The 24,647-nt window shown below is 43.2% G+C and overlaps 1 protein-coding gene across 7 annotated transcripts in view; it reads right to left on the reverse strand.

Moving 5' to 3' along the window:
* Window positions 1–22,669, reverse strand: part of ZFAT (zinc finger and AT-hook domain containing) — a 126,159-nt gene extending 103,490 nt beyond the window's left edge. For 3 of the 7 annotated variants that reach the window (XM_061606964.1, XM_061606953.1, XM_061606951.1), the window contains exons 1-3: window positions 22,214–22,669; window positions 11,840–12,022; window positions 3,154–3,420 (exon numbers count right to left, since the gene is read on the reverse strand). In XM_061606964.1, the coding sequence (XP_061462948.1) occupies window positions 3,154–3,420; window positions 11,840–12,022; window positions 22,214–22,232 (469 nt within the window). In that variant the 5' untranslated portion in view covers window positions 22,233–22,669. Of the gene's footprint in view, window positions 1–3,153; window positions 3,421–11,839; window positions 12,023–14,918; window positions 15,002–22,213 lie in introns of all 7 variants that reach the window. The other 4 variants (XM_061606978.1, XM_061606970.1, XM_061606979.1 and 1 more) reach the window with 4 other exon arrangements.
* Between the last annotated feature and the right edge of the window lie 1,978 nt (window positions 22,670–24,647).

Genomic DNA, 24,647 nt, shown 5'->3' on the forward strand with positions numbered 1-24,647 from the left:
CAGCAGTACTACAGTTCACAACTCTGTGAGTGATATGGGGTTCCCTAGTTCCAGTCAAGAGTCATGCCAGGCCTCTGTCTATAGCTCAAAAGTACGCAATGTGCCACAACCTGATGTGTGTGTTTCAGAAAGTAAGAGCCATTTAGGTCCATCTAGTTCAGTGTTCTCAATTCAAAAATGGCCTCTGAGAGCTCGTGAGGAGGACACAAAGTATATGGCCTGCCCCTGTTGTTTGTCTCCAGCCTCTGACAAGGAGAGATACAATCAATCATTTATTATTACGGTCGATGACCAGCACTAGAGAGAGACCAGCACTAGGTAGAGATACAAGATGTTTTAAAGATGTTTGAAAATTGAGATGTTTTGTTTAGAGGTATTTTTTATTTTATCACTTGTTTGCTGCCATGGGCTCCTCTTGGGAGGAAGGGCAAGATACAAAGTTAATAAATAATAATACATAAATAATAAATACAGTAGGGCCCCACTCATACGGTAGGTTATGTTCCAGGCCCCCATCGAAAAGCGAAAACTGCCGGAAAGTGGGGCCCTACTGTATTCCAGCTTATGGCTGTCAGCTGGAGCGTGCGGATGGAGCTCCCCCCGCTACAGCTGATTGCCCCACTGGCACCGTCGTATTAGCAGAACGCCAAAAAGCGGGAGCCCAAAAAGTGGGGCCCTACTGTAATACAAGGGGTGGCCACAAGGAAATGCTGCCCTTCCAGGTGTGCCGCATCCTCACCCACCAGTGTGTGTTTCTGTTCATGTGAATGTGCACACGTGCAGCTTCTTGGCCTCCCTCCTCTCCTCCACCCAATGGCTGTTGCCTGTTACTGTATTGTCAATGAAAGTTGTTACTGCTGCTTTAATAGTGTTAATACTTTGTTATCTAATTTTTGTAAATTGTACCGTTTTTCTTGTTGTGTATTCTGTATTTGTGTTTATTTTTTGTAAGCAGCCTTGAGGGCCTTTTGTCCAAACGGCGGCATAGAAATAAACCATAATAATAATAATAATAATAATAATAATAATAATAATAATAATAATAATAATAATAATAGCACCACTACACACGTGTACACACACACACACACTCTACCACTGCCTTTCCTTCCTCCTGCTCACACACCTTCCTTTCCCCTACCTGACACTCCGGATCTGGCTCCCTCTTCCCAGTTCCCCTGCCGAGTCTTGCATTCTGCCTCCCTCAGCTTCTTCTCTTCCCTTCCCTTCTGTTTCTCTCTCCTTCTTCCTTTCCATACATCTGCTGGTTCTACCCTTCATCTATCTCCTTGCTCAGCTATTTTCTCACCTGCTTACTTCTTTAAGCATTAGTACTAAAAGGCTGAGAGAGCCTTGTTCAGAATGCAGAGAAGCAGTCATTGAGCAGATCTTTTCTCATGAATTTCTTATTTAGGTGTTTGTGTGGTGGTGAGGATTTACTCCCTTGAAGGTTTTTCATCTTCTTCTTCTGAGTTCTTTTAGTAATTTTGCAAACGCCAGGATTCAAGCATGCTGATACCTCCCATCTTGTGGGTGGGTGGTGCTGTTTGGCTGTATAAGGATTGGCACTGACCCCCAAACATCGCTAATAGAAGGAATGATGCTGCCTCAGCACATGAAGGTTCTCTTCAGCTTTCATGGTTGGCAGCTATCAGTATCATTGATAGACCTTATCCTCCTGTTTTCCAGAACCGCTATTATTTCAATCATATTTCCCATCTTCTCCCATAAGCTCAACAGCGACAAGGGGCAGGGGAAATCCCAGCAATATTTCCTTTGTCTCCATGCATTTAAATGTTGGCAGCTTCACAGCTGCATGGACTACAATGCAAGCCTTCTGCACTCAACAATATCAGGAAATCCATACAGATTGTTAATGGCTTAATGTGGTCAGCTTACAAGGAATCAACACATCAGCATGATGAACATACTGCATAGACACTACCCAGAAGATCTAGTCCATGGATAGCCAATGCAGCGGCCTCCAAATATTGCTGGACTACAACTCCTATGAGCCCCAGCCAGTATGTCCAGTAGTCAGGGATGACTGGAGTTGTAGTCCAACAACATCTGGAGGCCCCCACATTGGCCCTACTGATCTAATCTGTATTCTATGTCAGTGTAAGAAAGCAGGCATTGGACAGTGCAAAGAATTCATTTCCTGCATGACATTGATTGGTTTACTTTTCTCAGATGTTTACCTTCAATCACAGAAGCTGTTTTCTTATGCAAAAACAAAAAGCAATTTCAGCTGGAAAAGGCTGGTAGTAATCTATGTAAGAAACTGCATCTAGCTCACATTTTATGGTTTTAATGAGCTGTGGGGTCAAAGACAGTGAATTTCAATAATGTACATAAAAGTGCATTTTTAAAGAGCATTTACTAAACCCAATTATGCTAGAACAGTGTAAATATTACTGCTGAAGAGAACATTCGGTGGCAAGGGACACATCTCAGATGTCATAAATGAGTCAGCTGGACACCTTCGCTTAAGCAACAAAATAAATCAGAAAACAAAGAATGTTGCCCTCCCCCCCAAAAAAGTTCCTTTCAACTCCAACTGGCTTTATTTAGATCCCACATCATCAGATGCCATTCACAAATTAATCCCTTGGAAAAGCAATGCGGACAACCAAATCTAGTGGAGCATTTCCACATGTACACAGAATTATTCTGTGAGTACAAAGTCAACACTGGTTCCTAACTAAAAATGAAATCAGTTTACAAATGCAATTAGTTCTCTATAAATGATGTGATGTTCCTCTGGCTAAGTGTTTCAGATTCACCATATATTTCAAATCTGGTTTATAGATCAAGGATATTTTGGGTAACCTTCCAGTTTCTTAATACCTCTCTACAACTGTCAACCTGTGAAGCCATAAGACCAAAAGGGATAAGACCATGGATCTCCTGCATCTCCTCTAGTTTGGCCCAGAGGCCCAACCAATCCTAAACACATTGCATCTTTAATAATAATAAAAAAAAAGATGCCAGTTTCTTAACATTCAGCAGTAGCTTGTCTGATTGGCAACAACAGCCATAAAGGGAGACTTAGCAAACAAAACACCAGCTGTATGTGTTCAGCTTTCCTCATGTACACACATTGCTCTTCTATGGCTCACAGTTCAAAAACACAGGAGGAAGCGTGCTTACCTGGATCACCATCTTCTTCAACATCTTCAGGTTTAACGATAATGCAGATATGCTTTCGTAGCTGTCGAGAATTAGAGAATTTCCGGTTGCACTTCTGGCATTCCAAGCTGCCTGGCAGAACTTCCGCCAGCTCTCCTCCTTCCTGAGGTCCCAGTTGAGCAGCCTCACTCAGAGTGCAGTTACTGCTTTCTGCCAATTCTTCATCAACATAAAATTTCTTAGTTGATCCTTTTGGCCTGCCTCTTTTTCTCTTCACTACAAGGAGCTCTGTTGGAGAAACATTAAGAAGCTATAACGCAGCTGTGCATGGCTGTTCCAGGGCTTAATTACTGCCTACACTGTTCTTTAAACTGGTAATAGACAAATTCATTCCAAGAGTGTCTAACTCTTCAGTATTCTAAAACTTACATTTATTACAGGGTTGTGAATTGGATTATGGGTTTGGTAGCGTAGTGGCAAATTCAGATGTCGAGTCCCTTCATGTTAGTTACTGCCATCCCCCCCCCTTTTTTTTTTTGCTTCTGGGTTGAGAATGAAATGCTTGCTAATGCCTTCTCCCACAACAACAGATGTCCCTAGGGACCAGTCAGCATGAAAGGGGAGAGCGTTAGCTACTAAAAGTCTTCTGTGGCTGACTCAACACCTTTCACACCAATTGGCTCCAATCAGTAGGAAAGGACAAGTAGGCATGTTAGAAGACTCTTCTTGGTGGCTCCCATTTCATGCTGATTGGTTCATAGGATGCTGGAGACAGAGGGACCCTTCTGGGGCCTTGCTCTCAAAAAAGTATGGGATATCACACCCCTGTGATCCTGGATAACCACACCCCTGCCAAGGAACTGTCATGTGTTCCATCCACTTGCTGCTTCTAGTGGCAGTCAACATGGAAGTCAAGGTACCATGATTCTTCCTTATGTTACAGCATTATGTGTGGGGGAGGCACAGTTTTGCAAAGACAGGGGAGCCGAGAATGGAGTGGCAGTGAGCCTTGGAAATAACAGAGACAAATATGGGGCTTATGTCAGAAAGAGATTAGAGCTGGAAGAGGAACAACAACTTGGTCAGAGAGGCCCATCAGATCAGATGTGGCCTTGTGAGCGAACAGATTCACTGTCATTTCATCTGATGGCAGGAAGCATCACATTCTAAATCCACAAAGAGTCTTATGGCACCTTGATTTTTATTGTGGCCTATGAGCCAGTGTAGTGTAGTGGTTAAGGTGCTGGACTATGACCTGGGAGACCAGGGTTCGAATCCCCACACAGCCATGAAGCTCACTGGGTGACTTTGGGCCAGTCACTGCCTCTCAGCCTCAGAGGAAGGCAATGATAAAACTACCTCTGAATATCGCTTACCATGAAAGCCCTATTCATATATTGCCATATATCGGGATCGACTTGAAGGCAGTCCATTTCCATTTCCAAGCTTTCATGGACTAGAATCCACTTAATAAAGTCTAACAAACGTAAAGTCTAAGTGCCACCAGCCTTTTTGTTGATTTTGCTGCAACAAACAAAACTTCCCCTCTGGAAACTGTTCCAATTCTAAAGTTGTACACGTTCAAAATTAAGCATTCTTCTAGAGCAGAGCTTCTCCAAGCAGATACTTCTAGGGTCTCAAAGCAGGAAGCAATACTTCTTGGGAGCTCCTCTGTCCCTTTATCCCAGGCTGTGTCTTCATAGGCCTGGTGTCAAGAGGGCTGGAGCCTTGCTTTGATTCTCAATCAGAGAAACCCACTATTTTTGTCCAGAGTTTACTGCTCTGACTCAGCCCATGTAATCCTGCTCCCTCACTTTTCATTTGACATGTTCATCTTTAGGCTTAGGACAAGGGTGGGGAAATTTTTTCAGCCCAACGGTCACATTCCCTTCTGGACACTCTTCTGAAGGCTACATGCCAGTAATAGGCAGGGCCAGAGGCAAAAGTGAACAGAGCAACAAATGAGCATTTGTACAGTAGACTTGTTTCTGCGCACTCACATATTTCTCCATCCAAGGTGCATTGATATTATCCAAAGAGCAGCATCAGAGCTCACCAACACATTCCAGACGAAAAAAACTCAGTGTGCAAAGCAGGGCCAATGAGATGTGTGGCCTGGGAAGAGTTGCAAGAGCCAAGGGTAGAAAGACCTGAAGGCCCATATTTGACCCCTGGGTCCAAGGTTCTCCACCTTGGTTTAGGAGAAGAGCAAGCATTGGCATCTGAAACCCAGAGCTTGGAAAAGTTACTTTTTTTGAACTACAACTCCCATCAGCCCAATCCAGTGGCCATGCTGGCTGGGACTGATGGGAGTTGTAGTTCAAAAAAAGTAACTTTTCCAAGCTCTGCAAACCTGTCTGCCTGCTGGCGAGAACCGGCTCTTGTATCATCTGGACTTAGGGAGGCTCGAAAAAGCCATTAGAAGCAACGTGGGCTATCAATGGCTACTAGCCATGATGGCTGCGCTCTGCCACCCTAGTCAGAGGCAGCATGCTTCTGAAAACCAGTTGCCGGAAGCCTCAGGAGGGGAGAGTGTTCTTGCACTCAGGTCCTGCTTGCGGGCTTCCCCCAGGCACCTGGTTGGCCACTGTGAGAACAGGATGTTGGACTAGATGGGCCACTGGCCTGATCTAGCAGGCTCTTCTTATGTTCTTATGTGTAAGCGGAGAAAACACATTCTGCCTTGGCTAATATCTAGGGAGATGACATTTCAAGAAGAGATGGAGAAATAAACTCTCTAGAGAGAACAATCTTTATACTGTTCTTTTTCCAAAACACATTTTTCATACAAGTGCCAATGTAATCATTATGTAATTGTTTAAATTCTTTAGTAGGCATGCATTGGGAGGGGGTGGAATTAAATGTTGTTGCTGCTGAAGAGCAAAACTATGTCTATTGCCCTGAAAAACTACATTTTCATTACTCCCTTGAGGTGTACCTAACATATGCTTGGATTTTATAGCATTGAGCTTCATTAATTATTTGGTATCGTTTCAAAATATGTAGGGGGGGAAGTGTAAAAAAAATGGACCTCCCGGGTACAGCCAGAACAAGCTCTACCACAATTCACACACACAGAGGGATTAACAAAACTGGCTTCTAAACAGTAAAAATCACTCTTTTCAGATGGTGGTCGTTACTGTAAAATTTAGCTAGCATCTAAGAATAGATGGAAAGCCTGATGATTTTACCTTTGTACAGAACTTGACAGTTTTAAGCACTTCAAAAACAGTAACACTGATGAATGACAAGCACACAAAATCTTGATACCTTGGGCAGCAAAATTTGACAAAACAAAAAGATCTGAAGAATATTTTTCTGCATGTAGGAAGTGGGAGAGATTGTTCAAAACTAAGCATTAATATTCCATAGCAAAACTGTACATGCTCCTTTCTTTCCATTGTGCAATGAAACATAGATTGTGAATGCAGGTTTGGACTACCAGTTGCAAGTATATTCAAACAGCAAATTCTTGGCCCATCCCCATGATGGCTTTTGTACTCATTTTGTGGCGAGATCACAACAGAAGTGAATTGGGTGAAGTGATCCAAGACACAGCAGTCACTACAATCCCCATGTGTTGGATAAGCCACAAAACCCAGCTTGCTGAAAATGTGATAGCAGCAAAGACAATTTCAGATTTCTTTGACCCGAATTCTTCAGACTCAGTTCACACTGCCACAGTCATAAGCTGCTGAAGAATAAAGCCAATAGTTTTGATACTACCCAATAATGAGGACCTTTAGAAGGTGTGTCAGGAATACTGTTAATTCCGTAAACGGCAATCTTGAAAACTACAGCTACCAAAAACCCTCATGAAACTTTATTACAGTATGAACATGTTGCTACAAACTATGGTGATGTCCTTGAATGAGGGCCAGAACACTGATTAGAATAGGGCTTGGAAACCTCAGGTTCAAGGACTGAATATGGTCCTTAAGGACTCCCTACTTGGCCCTTGGGACTCTCCCCAGACCATTCCCCATCAGGCAATACTCTTTACTGTCCTGTTCCATACTCTCCTCAGGTGCTGTTGACTGGCTGGAATGTGTCCTTGTACTGTGAGGAGGATAAGGCTATCAATGGCTACTAACCATGATGGCTGTGCTCTGCCACCCTAGTCAGAGGCAGTATGCTTCTGAAAACCAGTTGCCGGAAGCTTCAGGAGGGGAGAGTGTTCTTGCACTCGGGTCCTGCTTGCGGGCTTCCCCCAGGCACCTGGTTGGCCACTGTGAGAACAGGATGCTGGACTAGATGGGCCACTGGCCTGATCCAGCAGGCTCTTCTTATGTTAGCATCCTCTTCCTTGCCTTGGGCCACATCTGCATCTTACATTTAAAGCACTATGACACCACTTTAACAGTCATAGCTTCTCGCAAAGACTCCTGGAAACTGTAGTTTGTTAAGGGGGCTGAGAGTCATTATGAGACCCCTGTTCCCTTAAACAGAGACATAATTTTAAGGGTTCCCTGGGAAGAGCAGTTGATTGTTAAACCACTCTGAGAATTTTAACTCTGAGAGTGGGATAAGGGACTCCTAATAACTATTAGGGCTCTCTAACAGAGAAAAGTATGGGACAAATCCTGCTATTGTAGGACTTTGTACATATCTTGGAGTTGCTGGGTTGGGACGAGAGGGCACAACTGGGAAACAGTTAAACTTGCATAATTCCACTGAAATCAGTTACTCTTCCACATACCCAACTGATTCCTGCCTGAATCTTTTATGTATATATGAACCGGACACGACATATCTTTATCCACCAGGTTGGTCAAAACAGTAAAATGAAGACATGTGTTTTAATGTATGGTTTTTTAAAAAAGGAAGTGTGTGCCTAAAGTTGGTTTTCTTATGTGTTGATTTAGACACAGTACAGACACTGATCCCACTCCTGGTCGCCACACATGGGGATCAGCACAGAGCTGATATGTATCGTAACCACCAAATAAATATGTGGAGTCACAAGCAGGGACAGCTCCTGTGATTCTTTCCCCTTACCCCCCCCCACATACGTCCTTTAAAAAAGAAAAGGGTAATATTATTAGAAATGTTCCTGTATATACCATCATTACCATATAAGTGACCAATTAGTGAGACTCAGTTAACTTAATGAGGTGGACATAAACAAGACAATATTAAAAATACCACATATAATAAAGAAGTGATATCCAACATTTGTCATACTGAGAGTAAACCCACTGAAATCAAAGGATTTAAGTTACTTAAGCCCAATGATTTAAATGGGTCTACTCTGAGTATAACATCAGATATCACCCAAAATCAACAATAAGCAAGAACTGATCTTATTTTAATATGTTGACTCCTGAGCCTTGATGGCGCTTGCACAATAATGCAGGTGTGTAAAAAACCCAGATTGCCTATGCCAAGTAAGAATTGCCTCTAGACGACTGAGCAAAACAGCTTTGCAAAAGTTGGTTCCTTTCTCTTTTTCTAGGCCACATATGGCTTAGTTGGTATCTTCTGTAAACCCAGTTGCCAAATTGAACTTAGAAAGACTTTAAAATGACATCAAGCCCGAATTCTTTTATCATCGGGGCAACGTTGTTCTTAAAAATGAAGGGAAGTTGAATTTGTTATCCTGCTTAGGTATAGTCATCATGATCCAAGTTGTGCAGCCTTTGCTGTATGGTTTTTGCTTAATAGCACTAATGTTAATTTTCCATCATAAATTATGAATAGTCCCTGTTCTGTCTTTGCACAAAATGAGAGCTATTATCTGAAATGAATCACAGAGAGAGATTTTTTGGCAAATACCAACATAATATCCAGCCAATCAGCTCATCAAATCATTGTAGAGCTTTGTTTTTTGATGCAGCGACTGCTTTCTGGAGAACAGTTTGACAGTTTTCTTTTTCATCAATAGTTAGGCACAAATGATGCAGAAAGAAGGGTTAGCTATCAAAGAGTTGTGGCCATCCATTTCTGCCACATACTAAGCATTTGGATGTGACAGCCATCATCAAAGAGAAAGCCACCATGTTGCCATGGCTTGTTTCTAGTGGCAATGTTCACATAATGGCATTGTGCCATAGTGTGAGCCACTCTAGGGCCACATTCACACTATAAATTTATTCTGCTGCTATTCCACTTTAAGCAGTCATGGCTTTACCCAAAGAATCCTGGAAGTGTAGTTTGTGAAGGATGATAAGACCTGTTAGGAGACCCCTATTCCCCTCACAGAGCTACAGTTTTCAGAGTGGTTTAACAGTCAGTCCCTCTTCCCATGAAACTCTGGGAATTGTAGCTCTGTGAGGGGAACAGGGGTCTCCTAACAACTCTTCACAAACTACACTTCCCGGAATAATAGCTGAATAAATGTATGGTGTGACTATGGACCAGATGGGAAAGCTGCAATGTGGCCTTCTTGCCCTATTGAAGCTTTTTGTAATGGCTCCTTTTAGCACTTGTAATGGCATCCCCAATGCTTAATTTCTACAAGAGATGACGGGACTCAAACTGTCCAGGAGCACCAACTTCACATCTGGATGTCCTTCCCCTGCCATTCCCGACATGTGGTTTTCTGTAGTTACTCGGCAGTGATGAATTCATTCTTACTTCATATACTGGAGTAGCCTGAGACAGGTGATGCAGCCATCATGCTGAAGCTAAGAAAGTCTGGGTCCAGTCATTGCCGGGATGGGAGCCTTGCCAGGCATGTGCTGCCTTGAGTCTCATCATGGAAGTCTCACTGTCTGTGCTGAAAGACTAACTTCAACGTGCCCCTTTCTCAACCGTCATCTATCAGTAGTCATTCCATCAGCATATAGGAAAGGTAGAGCAGGGGTTCTCCATCAGCTCTGCTGAAATACTACCAACTTTTGCTCCTCCTCTCCTTGAATTCTTTCCATTCCAGCTTGTTACTAGAACTTTGTAATTAAGAACCAGTGCCTAAGCTTCCTTTTTTCACTGTCTCTCCAAATTCCTTTTCCTTTTGTGTCATGTCTTTTAGATGTTAATTATTTTAAATATTGCTTTGTATTGCATTTAAATGATTTTATGTTGCTGTACACGACCCTCATGTTTTGCGAGAGGGAGGTATAGAAATACATTTATAAATAAACAAACTGGCAAGCCTGATGACAGGGACTTCTTGTCACCGATATCTGTAAGCCATTTTGGTAGTCTTTTCTTTTTTGGCTGAAGAGTGGGTTGAAAATGCTTTAAACAAATAAATAAAAAAGGTGGGGCATAAATGTAATGAATAAAAATGTACTAGGGTTAAGGAGGGGGAATTAAATAGTCTGCTGCAGCTAGGATGTACACACAGAGTAAATTCCAATAGTTCAGAAGGTGGTTGTCATTCACATGCATATTTGGAAACAATAAGAGAAGCAAAAAGAGAAAGAGGGGAAAACACAGTATTTCATAAAATGCTCTTAAGCAGGGAAATGAGGAGAAAATACCTCGATAAAATAGCACAAAAACTGGAAGTGTGTGCAAAGCACAAAGCCCACAACTCCCACCTTCCACCCTTATCAATTAAGCTAAGGCTATCTTGCAATTTGCAAGGGGTGGTCATCTCATGGCCCTTGGGCTGCATATGGCCCTCAGCTTCATTGTATGCAGCCCCTAACACCCCCTGGAGTCGCCCTTTTCTTCCCTTCCCTTGTCAACAGTCCAGCTGCCACTGTGAGGACAGAGAGACCAGCAGGCAGGCAGGTTCACATGCTACACCCAACCATGGAGTGCAACAGCTACAGTATCCTTTGAAAAGACAGCTTTCTGAGGTTGGGCATCTGATATCCTGGCCAACTGATGATCTTCTCTTTTGTTCTCCTTGTGGCTGGGATGGCTGGATCATCCACTTGCTACTGAGAGGAGAATAAGAGAGACAAGCAGGAGGCAGGGAACTTGGAACCCCAGCCACTGAGCGTGGCATCTACAGCATCATTCTGATGGACTCTCTAGCTGCCACTCTCTATGGCTGGGCCTCCAAGGAAGTGAAAGAAAGAAAAGGTAAGGAACAGACAGCAAGTTCTGGGGGTGGGGAGGCAAAAGTGGCAGAGCGGGGGTGGATGAATGAATATGCATAAATGGATGGATATGCGTGCATGAGAGAGAATAGATTGTATATGTGTTTGTTTGTTTGGGGGGGGGTGCGAAAGAGACAGCCAGGCCACAACCACACCATAGATTTAAAGCAGGTGCCTTCCCCCAGAAACTGCAATTTGTTCAGGATAGTGGGAACTGTAGTCCTATGAGGGGTAAACTACAGTGCCCAGCATTCTTTGGGGGAATCCATGTCTTTAAATGTGTGCTAAATGTGCTTTATATGTATGGTGTGGACATGCATGTGTGAGCTGTTTAATACACACTCACGTGGGGAGGGGGAGAGAGAGAGAGAGAGAGAGAGAGAGATGGATTTGTGAAGTTGCTTAATTAATGCTTTATCTCTTTTTTTTAAAGGAGGGGGGATAGCTCAACATATGAAGTTACAGACATTAAGCGAATACTTATAATTCATGAAACAAACAAATACTCTGCCAGACTCATGAAACCATCAAAGCCTTCTATGCCTTGCGCAGAGACATTTAATCACTGTAGTTGGAAGTGTTCATGAATTAGGCAAAAGGCTTTCCTGCTGTCATGAATTAAGCAGAGGATCTGGTCATTTCAAGACTGGAGCCATTTTATAAATTTAACATAACACACAGAACAGCGGTAATAATTGTCTGCCCTTGCCAACCTCTGCCGATACCTTCTCCGTTTTTATTTAGACTTGTAGGCGTCGTGAGAGGTCTGAGAGGAATAACGATGTCGTCCACCTTGATCCCTTCTTCTGAATGCTTCTCGGAAACATGAGAGAGCAGTTCTGACTGGTTTGGGGAAAATAAGTTACAGAGCTTACACATGAAGATGGACCGGTTTCCTGGAAGATAGAAAAGGAATTAAAGTGGGTTATTAACATTTTTCAACAGTTAATTTGAAAAGCCACAGAATGATTTGTGTTTAACTCCTTTTTGGTGTTAATTTGGCTCAACCACTGAGAAGGAACACACAGTGGTTGCTATCCAAAAAAAGTATGGCAAGCCCAGCCAGAGCTTTTCATTGTGGTGGACCTTGCTGAAGTGTTCATTTGTACTTGTTCTGTATATTAGCATCACTTCCTGGAGCAGCTGAAATCTTGATGAACATCCTATGATACATACAAGTTGCTTATCTTATGCTGTTGGATTCTGATCCTCATCTATTCTCTTTAGGCTCTTATCTTTATATTAGGGAAAAAATAAAATGTAAATGTACTGCCTTCAAGTCAATTCTGACTTATGGGCGACCCTATGAATAGGGTTTTCATGGTAAGCGGTATTCAGAGGGGGGTTACCATTGCCTCCCTCTGAGGCTGAGAGGCAGTAACTGGCCCAAGTGAGCTTCCTGAGCTGGTCCTACCATTAGGCAGAGTGAGACACCTGCCTTAGGTGGCTGATTTTGGGTGTCAAGAAAGAGGAGCAAATTGTCAATTAATTAATTTGGGTGACGTACAATGATGTCCACCTACCTGCACAATAGATTTTTGCTTATGCAACATAGAATCATATAATAGTAGAGTTGGAAGAGGCCTATAAGGCCACTGAGTCTAACCCCTTGCTCAATGCAAGGAAACATTTCCTCTCCTACCCCTTGTAGTTCCTCACACATTATTGTTTCTACCTCAATCAGTACGTTTGGGCTAGCCCTGATTAACTCTTCATACTTGACATATACATGTATTATGCACTCAGGTATCCTTTAAAGCAGGGACAGGGAACCTGTGGCCCTTCAGATGTTATTAGTCTACGATTCCCATCAACCCTGATCATTGGCTGTGCTGGCTGGGGCTGATGGGAGCTGCAGTCTGACAACAGCTGGAGGAGCAGAGATTCCCAATCCTTGCTTTAAAGGCTATAACAGTGACTATTCTGATTATTCTCGCATAGGCATCACTTGCAAAAAAACAAGCTTGCAGATCTGAGGTACCTAGCTGGATTTCACTACAGTTTTCTTAAGAGTGCAAAGGAGTTAGGCACTATAAAGTACTATGTTTTGGTCTAGCTAACTTAACTTTGGAGCACATTACCTTAATTGAAATCACTTTATTCTGAACACTTTAGTGAAGCTGGAACTGTCCAGAACAAAGGCCAAATAAGAAGATCTGATTATAGATTAGAGGGGAATCCTAAATTCATGCATCACCTGTCCAAAGTGGAAACTGCACAGGTCTGGGTTAGCTTTTGACTTACTGCTCTGCAATACCTTTCTCTCCAGTTACCATTCGCTACCCGTAAAACCAGAATGACAATAAACAGCTTCTCATATTGGTTGCAAAGATGAATGGAATTGGGGAAGGAAATAAAACAGCACATTGTATAAATAATTACCAATAATAATAAGGCTGCTGCCAATCTCTGTTGCAGCTGAACAAATACGCAATGGGTAATTGATAAATCAGTTGATAATTAGGCTGGGAATCAACAGGACAATAACTGAAACAGCCACTTAAGGGTAAAGAATCAAATAAACAATATTCCAAATTAAGCATGAATGGAATTGATGAGGAGGCAGTGGGTAATTAAGTAAGAGGGGAAGGCAACAGAGCAATTAATTAGGCTATGAATTAAATATGCAGAGAATCAAAGAAGCTGTTAATCAATTAAGAATGCACGTACACTACTAGCAAAAGAACTGGGGAAATATTCAGCCTGCTGCATACAATCTTCTCGCACCTTACTAACCTCAAACCTAATTTATTTCAGTGGCTGCTTATTTGACAGAAAAACATTTTTGGGGGGGAAATCAACTGTTGTCACTGTATCAGTCAAAACATGCTTAGGATTTATCCCTCCCAGGGCTGCAATTCTAAATGCTCTTAGTAGGGAGTAAACACCACTGGTGAGACTTACTTTTGAGTAAATATGCACAGATTGTACTGTTAGTTTCTTTATTACAACAATATTATTACAACCAATGCAACCAATTCTAATGGGCCAAAGACTAACGTCATTCCAATTCATTCCACAATTAAAACTCCAATATGGCAGTGGCCTGTTCTTGCAAGTGGGAGGAATTAGACTGGCCTCCTTGCTTCACAAACAGCTTGCAATTGTTCCAAGGTTCTCAAACTGTAGGGCAAGACTTCTGGAGCTAAGGGAAGTTAAGAACAGCAAGGGCCAGGACTCTGAAAGACTCCTCTGCCTATGCCAAGCAAGTACTATGCAGCCAACACCTAGATGGAACCCCCTGGATTCGGATCATTTGCACCAATCTTTAGAGCAGCTGGGCATGGAGACCACACCTCACCCTTGGCCCTGAGGGGGTGCCCTCCCACCAACCCTGTAGCCAGACTTCCTTTCTAGGTGGGGCAGCCACATTTCTAGCTGGGCATGGGGGGGGGGGAAGAAGCGCATAGCCTTAGTTTGGCTTTGATGCTGTATTAGGTGTCTCCGTTTTAGATTCCATCAGAAAAGCAAACTTGTCCATACTACAAGATTAGGGAAGGGCAGAGAGAAAATAAATGCTATAGGGCGTTTTTGTTAATTCCTCCTCGAGAGTCCCCCCTTCTAGTTTTCCTCCTGGCCCTTAAAGTTTCCTTCCTGTTGGACAATCAAGGGAAAACTTTTTAACTGGCTGCTATATAAAGGACAAACTTAGCAACTGGAATCTAATTGTGTAAAGCGATCGGGTTGTTTTTTTCCAACTGGATGCTAGGTTGATTTTTCTGTTCAAAAACCCTGAAAAGGGTTCATGGTAAACTGAACATACTGAGAAAATCAGAAATTAGGCCGACTTACAGCCTAGGTAGCCAGCCAGCCAGATAGCTAGCAAACTGTAGTGTACACAGCAATATTTCTGTTCCTCCAGGACTGTCTTCGTCCTTTGCCATCAATTAAGAAAAAGAAAAAAATTAGCCAGTCCGACTGTGAGTATAGTGTTTTAAAAGAGTAAAGGGTAACCATTTTTTCAGATCACATTAACATCTCTTTCACTCTTTAGCAATAAGCACCTAATCCTGCTCTATTCATTATAATGATTGCAGAATAAACAAATTCTTATTTCTTATTGCAAGGCAAACATGCTTCTTTATTGCTGCTGGTAGACAGCACAACTGAAATTGAAAAGCAGAGCAGGGGTGAAGTCTAACTCTAGCCCATAATATCCGATATTTAACTCTTCACGGGCCATGTTCCCATACAGACTGTTTTTTCGTTTTTCAGGATCACTTAAGTAATTATAGGGTAATTGTGATCACCCCCAGTCACGAAAGTCTTGAGTGAGCAGACTTTTGGGAGCTCTTCCAGGTGAGAATTTTGATGTGCACTCGCCCTGCCTTATTCACTGCATTTTTCAGACGGTCCTATTCTTAAATTGCTCGTTCTTAAAAACAAGCTATCATGCTTTAAATAGAGGTTCTCATTGCATGTCATGTTAAAAAGACAATTTCCCCCCAAAATTCTAGGAGAGGCGAAACACAGCTCTGGGGGGATGACACCACAATTCACCCCCACCCTGACTACAGGCCTGCCTCCCCCTGCCTAGATGTAGGATTTCTGTTGAAGATGTGTGGGTTTTATTTGGTTTTTAGTTGTGCTGTTGTAACTCACCCTGAGACGATTGGGTAAAGGATAGGTTTTATTATTATAATTATAATAAATCTATCCTTTACCCAGTCGTCTCAGGGTGAGTTACAACAGCACAACTAAGTTACAACACCATTACCAGACCCAGCCAGCCTCATCAGTTAGGCAGCTGGGAACCAGGCAGGTAGCCTTTTCTTGGCTGGGGCCCCAATGTTGGAATATTTTCCTTGAGGCCACTTTGAGTTACTGTTTGCACAGACCTCTAATGTGTAATTGATTTTCATTACTTTTGTTGTTGTTGAGATTATTGTTGAAACAGCTGCTTGGTTTTTGCTTAACTCTTTTTATTGATAGCTTTTAATTGCTTTTATTTCGTTTCATTGTTTTAATTATTGGGGCTGAATTGACTTTTTTTTGAAGGAGGAGAAGTTATAAAGGTGGGACATATATTCTTAAATAATCTCCTCCCTCTTTTTGTGACAACCTCCACACCATGAGCTGAAAAGCAGCTCCCGCTCCTCTGCCCCTTCGAGAGCCTCTTTTTTTCTCCTGCTTGGGCTCAGAAAATTAGCAACTCACAGTGGAGATGGGTTACAGCCAGTGGTGACTAACGGCTCCATGTCAGTGGGGCAATAGAATCCGCTCCAGGTTTTAATCCAAACATTCAAGGAGCTGTCCAAGGAGCATGTTGGTTTTCCTGTGTAACCTTAGTGCAGAGGTGGCAAACCTCAGGTCCAGGGGCCAAGTTCTGTCCTCCAAACCTCTCTATATGGCCTCAGGACTCTTCCCAGGCAACACCCCTTTCTCAGCTGCCCCACTACTCTCTAGGCCACACCTCTTACCGCCTCTGCTTTGCACTCTTCTTGAGTGTTTTTGTCTGGCTAGAATGTGCCCTCAAACTCTGATCATGCCTCTTGCTTCCCTGGATGGAGGATAGAAGGGAGTGCAACTGTGTGTAGCAACAAGCCTGCTGTACCAAGGAAAAATTCACATTCACTGATCTGTCCACTTCTGCCTCTGGCATCTGGCCCCCAGAAGATGGCCCAGAAGGGAATGTGACCCGAGGACTAAAAAAGATTCCCCATGTCCATGGCACAGAGTGTCTGTTGTGGGGACACTTCCACCCCCCACACACACACACAATGTGATGAAGTGCATTGGTCTTTACTGCTGTAGCATATGTGACTGAATATACCTTCAAAAATTCTTTAAAAGGCACCAATCCTGAAGTTTCAACGTAGTACAACTTTATTTCAATATAATTGTCTGCCTTTTATCCAATTAATCAACCAAAATTATTTAATTGGTTGACAATCCTGATTATTAAGCAAATGGCAAGCAAGCTAAAGCATTGCATTCAGCTGTCAGATTGGAAGCAGCCACATTGTGCATGCCAACAGCAACCCCTAGCAGCCACTCACAGCAGCTGCACCACAGAGCTCAAGAACAGAGGCACAGGACAAGTGTTATTCCAGGGAGGGCTGATCTGAAAGGAGGGGAAATGGGAGGGGTGCGTGTCACAAATATTTTCAGCAGCATTGAAAACCATCTCCTTCTCCAGTAATTTTTGGTGATTTTCCTTAATTTGAGGAAGAGGCGGAGGAGGAGCATAAGCATGACTTTCAAGAAAAGAGCTTGTAGCAGAGGCACAACAAGAGTTTCAATCATCATGCATGAAGCCTATAAGCAACAGGTTGGGCTCATGAGGGACCACAGCAACTGAACCAGGAGATCAAACAGGAAAAGCATGGATAGCTGCAGCAAAGGCATAATGGGGGGCAGAGGCATCAGGAATGCATAGAGGGGAGGACATGGGTGAGAAGGTGCTACGTGGGAGGGCATATGGGGAAGGACCACAGCTCAGTGGTAAAGCATCAGCTTTGCATGCCAAAGGTCCCAGGTTCAATCCCCGGCATCTCCAGGTAGGCTTGAAACTCCCTGCCTGAAACCCCAGAGAGCTGCTGCCAGTCAGTGTGGGCAATACTGAACTAAATGGGCCACTGGTATGACTTAATATAAGGCAGCTTCCTGTGTCTATTGTTATGTACAAGAGTGGGAGAGTAGCATAGCAATTTGTAACGTCTAAAGAAAGCAGTGCTGAGCACTCTCAAGTGCCTTCTATTGCCCCAATATAACTTGCACAGAAAGTGGCTCGGTGTATGGAAAGAAACTCAGGGGCAGATGAGGTAAGCATGAGGTTGCCAAATTCATTTTTCAAAACAGAAGAAAGATTTTGGGGGAGTAATGAGCACCTACCAAGGAGAACATAGGATGCTGCCTTAGGCGGAGTCAGGTTATTGGCCTATCAAGCTCAGTATCTTCTGCACCAGGTGTGGGGGACCCTTTAGCCCTCCAGATGTTGCTAAACTACAACTCCTCTCAAGTACAGCCAATGGCTAGGGCTGATGGGAGTTGTAGTTCAGCAACATCTTGGAGGGCCATAGGTTTCCTCCACTTGGTCTACAGCGGCTGGCAGTGGCTCTCCAGGGTTTCAGGCAGAGGGCATTTCCTACCCAAGACTGAACCAGAGGCCTGCTGTGCGCAAAGCAGATGCACTACTACTGAGCTACAGTTAACTAAAGGGCTGTACTACTGTGAAATACATGGCAACTCCACGCTGTTATTGCGACACTGAGGGGAGGAAGGCAGAGAACAAGCCTTTGTCTTTGACAACTGTGTGCAAGGCAGAAATTCAGATAAAGCTTTCCCAGCGTGGAGATAGTGATGGAAAAAGCATCACCTGACCTACAGTATCTCAGGCTTCTGTTAAAACTGAAAGAGACCAAACACTAAAAAAGGTTAAAACCCAACAGGAGAATGATGTAAGACAGGGGAAAGAGAAAATATGAAGAATGGTGTGTTAGGGATTAGCCCTAGGACAGAATTACGGAGGGAGACAGGGAGGGGGGAAGAGAGAAATGAAATGCTTGAAAGACTCACACCAGATATTTTGTGGCTGAACACCTGGGTTGGCAACTATTAGTCCCCAATTCAAATCTCTCCTTTGCCATGAAGACAAGAACAGCCAAGCCTATGCATCCTAACTCAGAAGAAAGCCTTGCTAATTTCAGTGGGATTTGAGCTAAGTAACTGTGCTCAGGATTGCAGCCTAGGTTGCCTTAGGCAAGCTATTCCTCATCTTCACTCAGCTGCAAGGCGCTCCCATCCATTGCAGCAACAAGTCTTATTGTGGAAGTTGCTGCAGGAAAGTTCCCACTTCATCACAAGAGCATTAGCCTCACTGGGTGGATGTGTGTGCGTGCACACACATAAGTTTCTGTGTGTACTGTGTATATACAGCACACTTATTATTCATACAGAAAAAGTGGGAAGAATAAAACTGACCTTTAATGTGTATTGCAAACATCCTCTCTTAGAAATGGGTATTTTCTGACTGGTCGTTGGTGGTGGTGGTGATTATGTAAGTTCATACATTGGTACTTGTAGTTTTGCATAATACTTATTGAAAATACTCACCTTCATTATAGAGCTGCTGTAAGAATTACTGAGATGGTGAATTTTTAAAACACTTCACATATACCCTATAATTATGCAGATTATCCAAATATAATACAAATACCAATGCACAAACCTCCAGGGTTGTCAATAAACGACGACACAGGGGGGGAAATAGCCTCCTTTTGCAGAATTATTTAGGAACATACATAAAAAGCTGCCTTATACAAATTTACTGGTCTACCTAGCTCAGTATTGTCTACATTGACTGACGGCAGTTCGCCTGGGTTTCAGGGAGAGTCTCTGCCCTCCTGGAGATGCCAGGGATGGAACCTGGAACTGTCTGCATGAAAGGCAGATGTGCTACTGCTGAACTACACAGCCTTTCCCCTATCTCACTTAATTTCCACTTAAGGCAGTGATAAGAAACATGTGGCACTCCACATGTTGAACTTCAACTGTTGCCCTGAAGGGGGAAAGAGAAGACAGAACTCAGAGAGTTGCCAACCATCTAAGTGTCCGGGATTCTAGCTGAGGCAGCCTCTCCGTTCTCCAACCATCATCACAAGGCTACTCAACAAATCTTTGTGCCCTGAGGGGAGAACTAAATTTCACAAAGAAACATTTTTCCTTTGGAGTTTCTCTTTGCTGTTTCACTGTATTGTTTAATTAATATTTATTGTTCTAATATTTCTGTATGAAGTGCTCTGTGAGGTTCACCTGAAAAGTGTTATATAAATATCTTAAATCAATTTAAAAAGTGAAGGTAGCCGTCTTGGTCCATAAGAAAAAAACATCCTCCAAACTTTAGACTAGGACAATATCTTTATTATGGCCAACCAAATGGCACAAGCAAGATATTGCACAAAGCAAAGGGAAGGAGGAAAAATAAAAGGAAAGACCAAAACAAAAAAGATATAAACAAATAGGTTGGATGTTACAGCCATAAGGTTGGCCTGCAGATTCAGTTTCAAGGCAGAAACAGCAGGTGAACAAGCCTCTGCCAGATGTTAGAAGAAGCAGGTTACACTCCTAGCATTCTGGGATAAAAAAGCAGCCCTTGGTACTCCTTGTTTGAGAACAAGGGAAGTTGCCTTATCCTGAGTCCAATCATTGGTCTAAATAGCCAGTTCTGTCTACACCAGGTGCAGGGAACCCTTGGTCCTCCAGATGTTGTTGAACTACAACTCCCATCAACCCTGGTCATTGGCAATGCTTGCTGGGGCTGATGGGAGCTGAAGTTCAGCAACATATGGAAAGTCAAAGGTTCCTCTACACACTGACTGGGAGCAGCTCCATTAAGATTTAAGACAAGGGTCTCTCCCAGCCCTTCCTGCAGATGCTGAGATTGAACCTGGGACCTTCTGCATAACTGCAACCCAAACAAATGAACTCTCCTCAGCCCCAGCTCACATGGCCAATGGTCAAGGATGATTTCTCTTATTTAAATATTTATAAAGCACATTTTCAAAGAAAATGTCACAAAGCAGTGTACAACATAAAAACAGAATGCCACAAAAGCAACAGTAAAAACAACAATGTAGCAATAAAACACTGGTTGCTAAAAAAACCTCATTTTATTATTACATTTATATCCCACTTTTTCTACAAGGAGTTCAAGGGCTTACATGGGTCCCCCCCCATTTTATCCTCACAATAACCTTGTGAGTTAGGTGGTTGAGAGTTCAAGGTCACCCAGTGAGCCTCATGGCTGAGCAAGGATTCGAACTCTGATCTCCTAGATCCTTGTCCAGTATTCAAGTCACTACACCACCCTGGCTCTCGTGATGATGGGAGTCAACTCAGTGGCATCTGGATGGCCACGGTTTCCCCACCGGACATCATTTATCATTATTTATTAAATTTATATCCCACCATCCCAAAAGGAGCACAGGGCAACAAACAAGTGTTAAAACAATAAAAAAAATATTTTTGAAACAATTCCAATACAGATGTAGACTTTATATTATTTTACTTACTCCACTCAAAAGCGTTTTGCTAATTAAATTAAGCAGCATATAACCCTCATTACATTAACTACAGAAGGGTTCCTTTAGCGATGTGCTGATTTTGCCCTGAGGCATAATGCCTCTAGGCTCCCTGTACTCCTGCTGGAGGAAGGGCGGGATATAAATCAAATCATCATCATCATCATACCCCATAAAAGGAATTTTTGTTTGCAGATTCACAAAGCGCTTCACAACCAAACGTTACCCAGTCGCTGTATAACAAAAATTAATATTATTTTGTTTTGTTTATTTTAAGTAGCTTTATCCCACTCTTCAGCTGAAAGCCTCCCAGAGTGGCTTACAACAATAAACAAGAAGGTCCCTGTTCACTTATTTAAATAACTACGCCCAAACAGAAAAGATGACGAACGCTGTAAGCAAACCCCCCTTTCAATTGCAACTGGGATGAATTCCTGCAGAAGCTTTTAAGAGCCAAGGGCTTCCCATTAAGGCCCATCCCTCCTCCTCCTGCTTCGCTCCCACAGCGTGGCCAACCAGATCCTCCCCCAAGGAAGCCCACAGGCACCTCCCTCTCCCCCTTAATCAGGGATCTAAAGCGGGCCGCTTGGCGGCCTGAGCAGCATTGGAGGAAAGAGAGGGTCCGGGAGGAAGGAGAGAGGCGGAGCTGCGCAGCCAGGGGGCGGACACTACTTTTCCTCGCGGATGAGCCACGGCTCGCAAACATCCCTTTCCACTCAACGCCAGCCTCTGAGGTGACAGGCGCAACCACCCAGACACATAAGGCGTTCAGCAGACGCGCACTTCCGGCTTCGATATGAACGCCGCCATATGCGGGGCAATATTAACAAGCGACGACCTACTGGATGTAATAGTGTAAGTTATTCACCCTCTCACGCAACTTCCGTCAGAAACCTGAAGTGTCTCATACAGTTTCAACTACCGGTCAGGATCTCGCACCTTCCCCCGGACTCGTTTCCTCAGACCCTGCGCCGGAGTAGAATCCCTCCGCCGACTACACCTTCCCCTCAGCCATAACCCCGTATAAAAAGGGCCGAGTACCAACCGCCAGCCCCACGCACTCACCTGCCGATGAAGCCTCCATAGCCGACTATGAGGAGGGGACTGGACCGGGGCAACCTGGTTTGTAGGTCGAGATCCAATTTTTTAAAAAAACTGCCCTCCCAAAAGCACTTTCGTCCCCTCAGGAAAGCAGCGCCGCCAACTTCGCCTGGCTCAGGACAATTGCGGGAGAGGAAGCGCCTTTTTAAAACAAACACTCATAAATATGTATGTGTATGTATATATATATATATATCCACACATACATGCAAATATTAATCGCTATTATTAAATGGCGGCGGATAGGCCAGCAGGCAAAGATTATGGCGAATCTGCTAGGTCCGACAGGGTGGCTTCTTCGTCTTCCTCAATTGACGTCACTGGAGCGCGAGGAGGCGGGAGGAGCACGGGGCCTGTTCTTGTTGGGCGGACGCGCTCAGCGCGCCGGAATCGACTCGCACAGCCGTTGGACGGGGCTCGCCAGCTCCTCGCATCTCTGATTGGCTGCTTCCGCCTTCGCTAGTACGCATGTGCATTAGTAGCTTGCCCTTATAAAAGGGCTTCAGCGGTTGCTATGAGGATCGCTCAAAGGGACAGTTAGTGTGGTAAAGTCAAGACGAATCTTTTTCCTAGTCTGTTATCTTTACGAGTTCTGCCTGCGCGTGTTACAGATCCTTCTAGGAGGAAGGGCGGGATATAAATGTAATAAATAAAATAAAAAACTATAGACATTTTAAAACTTTTTTTAAAAAAAAGGTTTAAATGAGGGCTGGATTACTAAAATAATTCCCTCCCCATTTAATCAAGCACTTAAAAAAACACGTTAATACTACAGATATAGCAGGCCTTGTCTTTAAAGAGTTCCAGAGAGATAGCCTTCGTTCATTGTGTCCCGCCTGATTCAAGGTGAGCCGCAACAGCAGAATTAAGAAATGGCTCCCCAAATGCATCTTTGGAGTTAAAGCGTGTGTCCCAGGACTAAAAAAGTGGAAGACTGCTGTATTGGTTTTTCTACAACAGATTAAGTCTTGGGGAACTCGTGCCATAATACCTTTGTTACTTATGTTACGCCAAGACTGCTGCTTTGTTTTAGGAGCAATATATGAAAAGGGGAAATGCATTCCCTAGTGGTTAGGATACTTGTTCCCTTTCAGTAGGAATCCAAATCCACCATTTTAAGCATCTGTTTCACCCTGTTGCAACAGTTGGCCCATTGTTTTCTGTTAAGAACTGTTCCTATGCAAAGCATAGTATGTATGCTTTCAAGTAAGACTGCACTCATGTTCAGGCTACAAGACCAAGAAAACTTTAAGGGGAAGGGTAGGTATCTCAGTTGGAGGCACAACATTAACGCTTACCAAACTATTATTAGTTACTAACACTGATGCAGTTAAACCCCCCTTTTCTGGATCAGAGCAGCATTTTGGCTCATACTCCAAACACAGGGCACAATAAGAAGCCCCTGCCATTAGACGTTTAGCAAGAATTGTAGGGCAGGAGATGAGTTATTTATAATGCATCTAAAATTGCTGGCCCAGCACACAAGCATATGGTTTTAATAGGGCATGAGAGAGGAAGGAAAAAGAAAGATCAGTTGAAATGAGCAAGGGTAAACAGATGCATTTTAAGGAGTTCTTGAGTGTAAAAACAGGTGGGTGTCAAAGGAAATGCATAGCTCCTTCTGCTGTGGAAAGTGGAATAATGCATGAAAGATTCCATCCTCTGCCTAGAACAGAGGATCCATGCTTTTTGAGCAACAACCCCACTCCCATTTCTGTTTTAGATAAAGGATTTGGGGATCCGTTCCAGGAAATGAGCCTGTTTGTTTATTTATTATTTAATTTGTATTCCACTCTTCCTCCCAGCAGGAGCCCAGGGCAGCAAACAAAGCGCTAAAAACAAAAACATCATAAAAACAGATCTTAAAATACATTAAAACAAAACTGTTAAAAACATTTTTAAAAAAACTTTAAAAAACGGTTAAAAACATTAAAAAACATATTAAGCAATTCTAACACAGATGCAGACTGGGATAGGTCTCAACCTAAAAGGCTTGTTGAAAGGAAAGTCTTCAAAAGGCACCAAAAAGATAGCAGAGATGGCGCCTGCCTAATATTCAAAGGGAGGGAATTCCTGTTTCCTCCTCTCTTGGCAGCCAATAACTTATTTTCCTATGTAAGCTTAAATGAGTTTGGTACTACAGCTGGTCACTAATGAGGCAGTCATCATATGCACACTTACATTGGGATAAGCTGCAGTGAACTTGGTAAAATTGCTGAAGAATCAGCCAGAGAAAAGCAAACGCAATGTGATAAAATGTCTAGCATAGACAACTTAAAAGTTGTATGAATGTTGCACCTGAAAGATGCACTCTACATTTTCCATGAGAAGTTTCATGGCACTTAGAGGGCTTGAAAATGGAAATGGACTGCCTTCAAGTCTGTCCCGACTTATGGCG

Source organism: Rhineura floridana, chromosome 1, assembly GCF_030035675.1.
Source record: "Rhineura floridana isolate rRhiFlo1 chromosome 1, rRhiFlo1.hap2, whole genome shotgun sequence".
Lineage (NCBI taxonomy): Eukaryota > Metazoa > Chordata > Lepidosauria > Squamata > Rhineuridae > Rhineura > Rhineura floridana.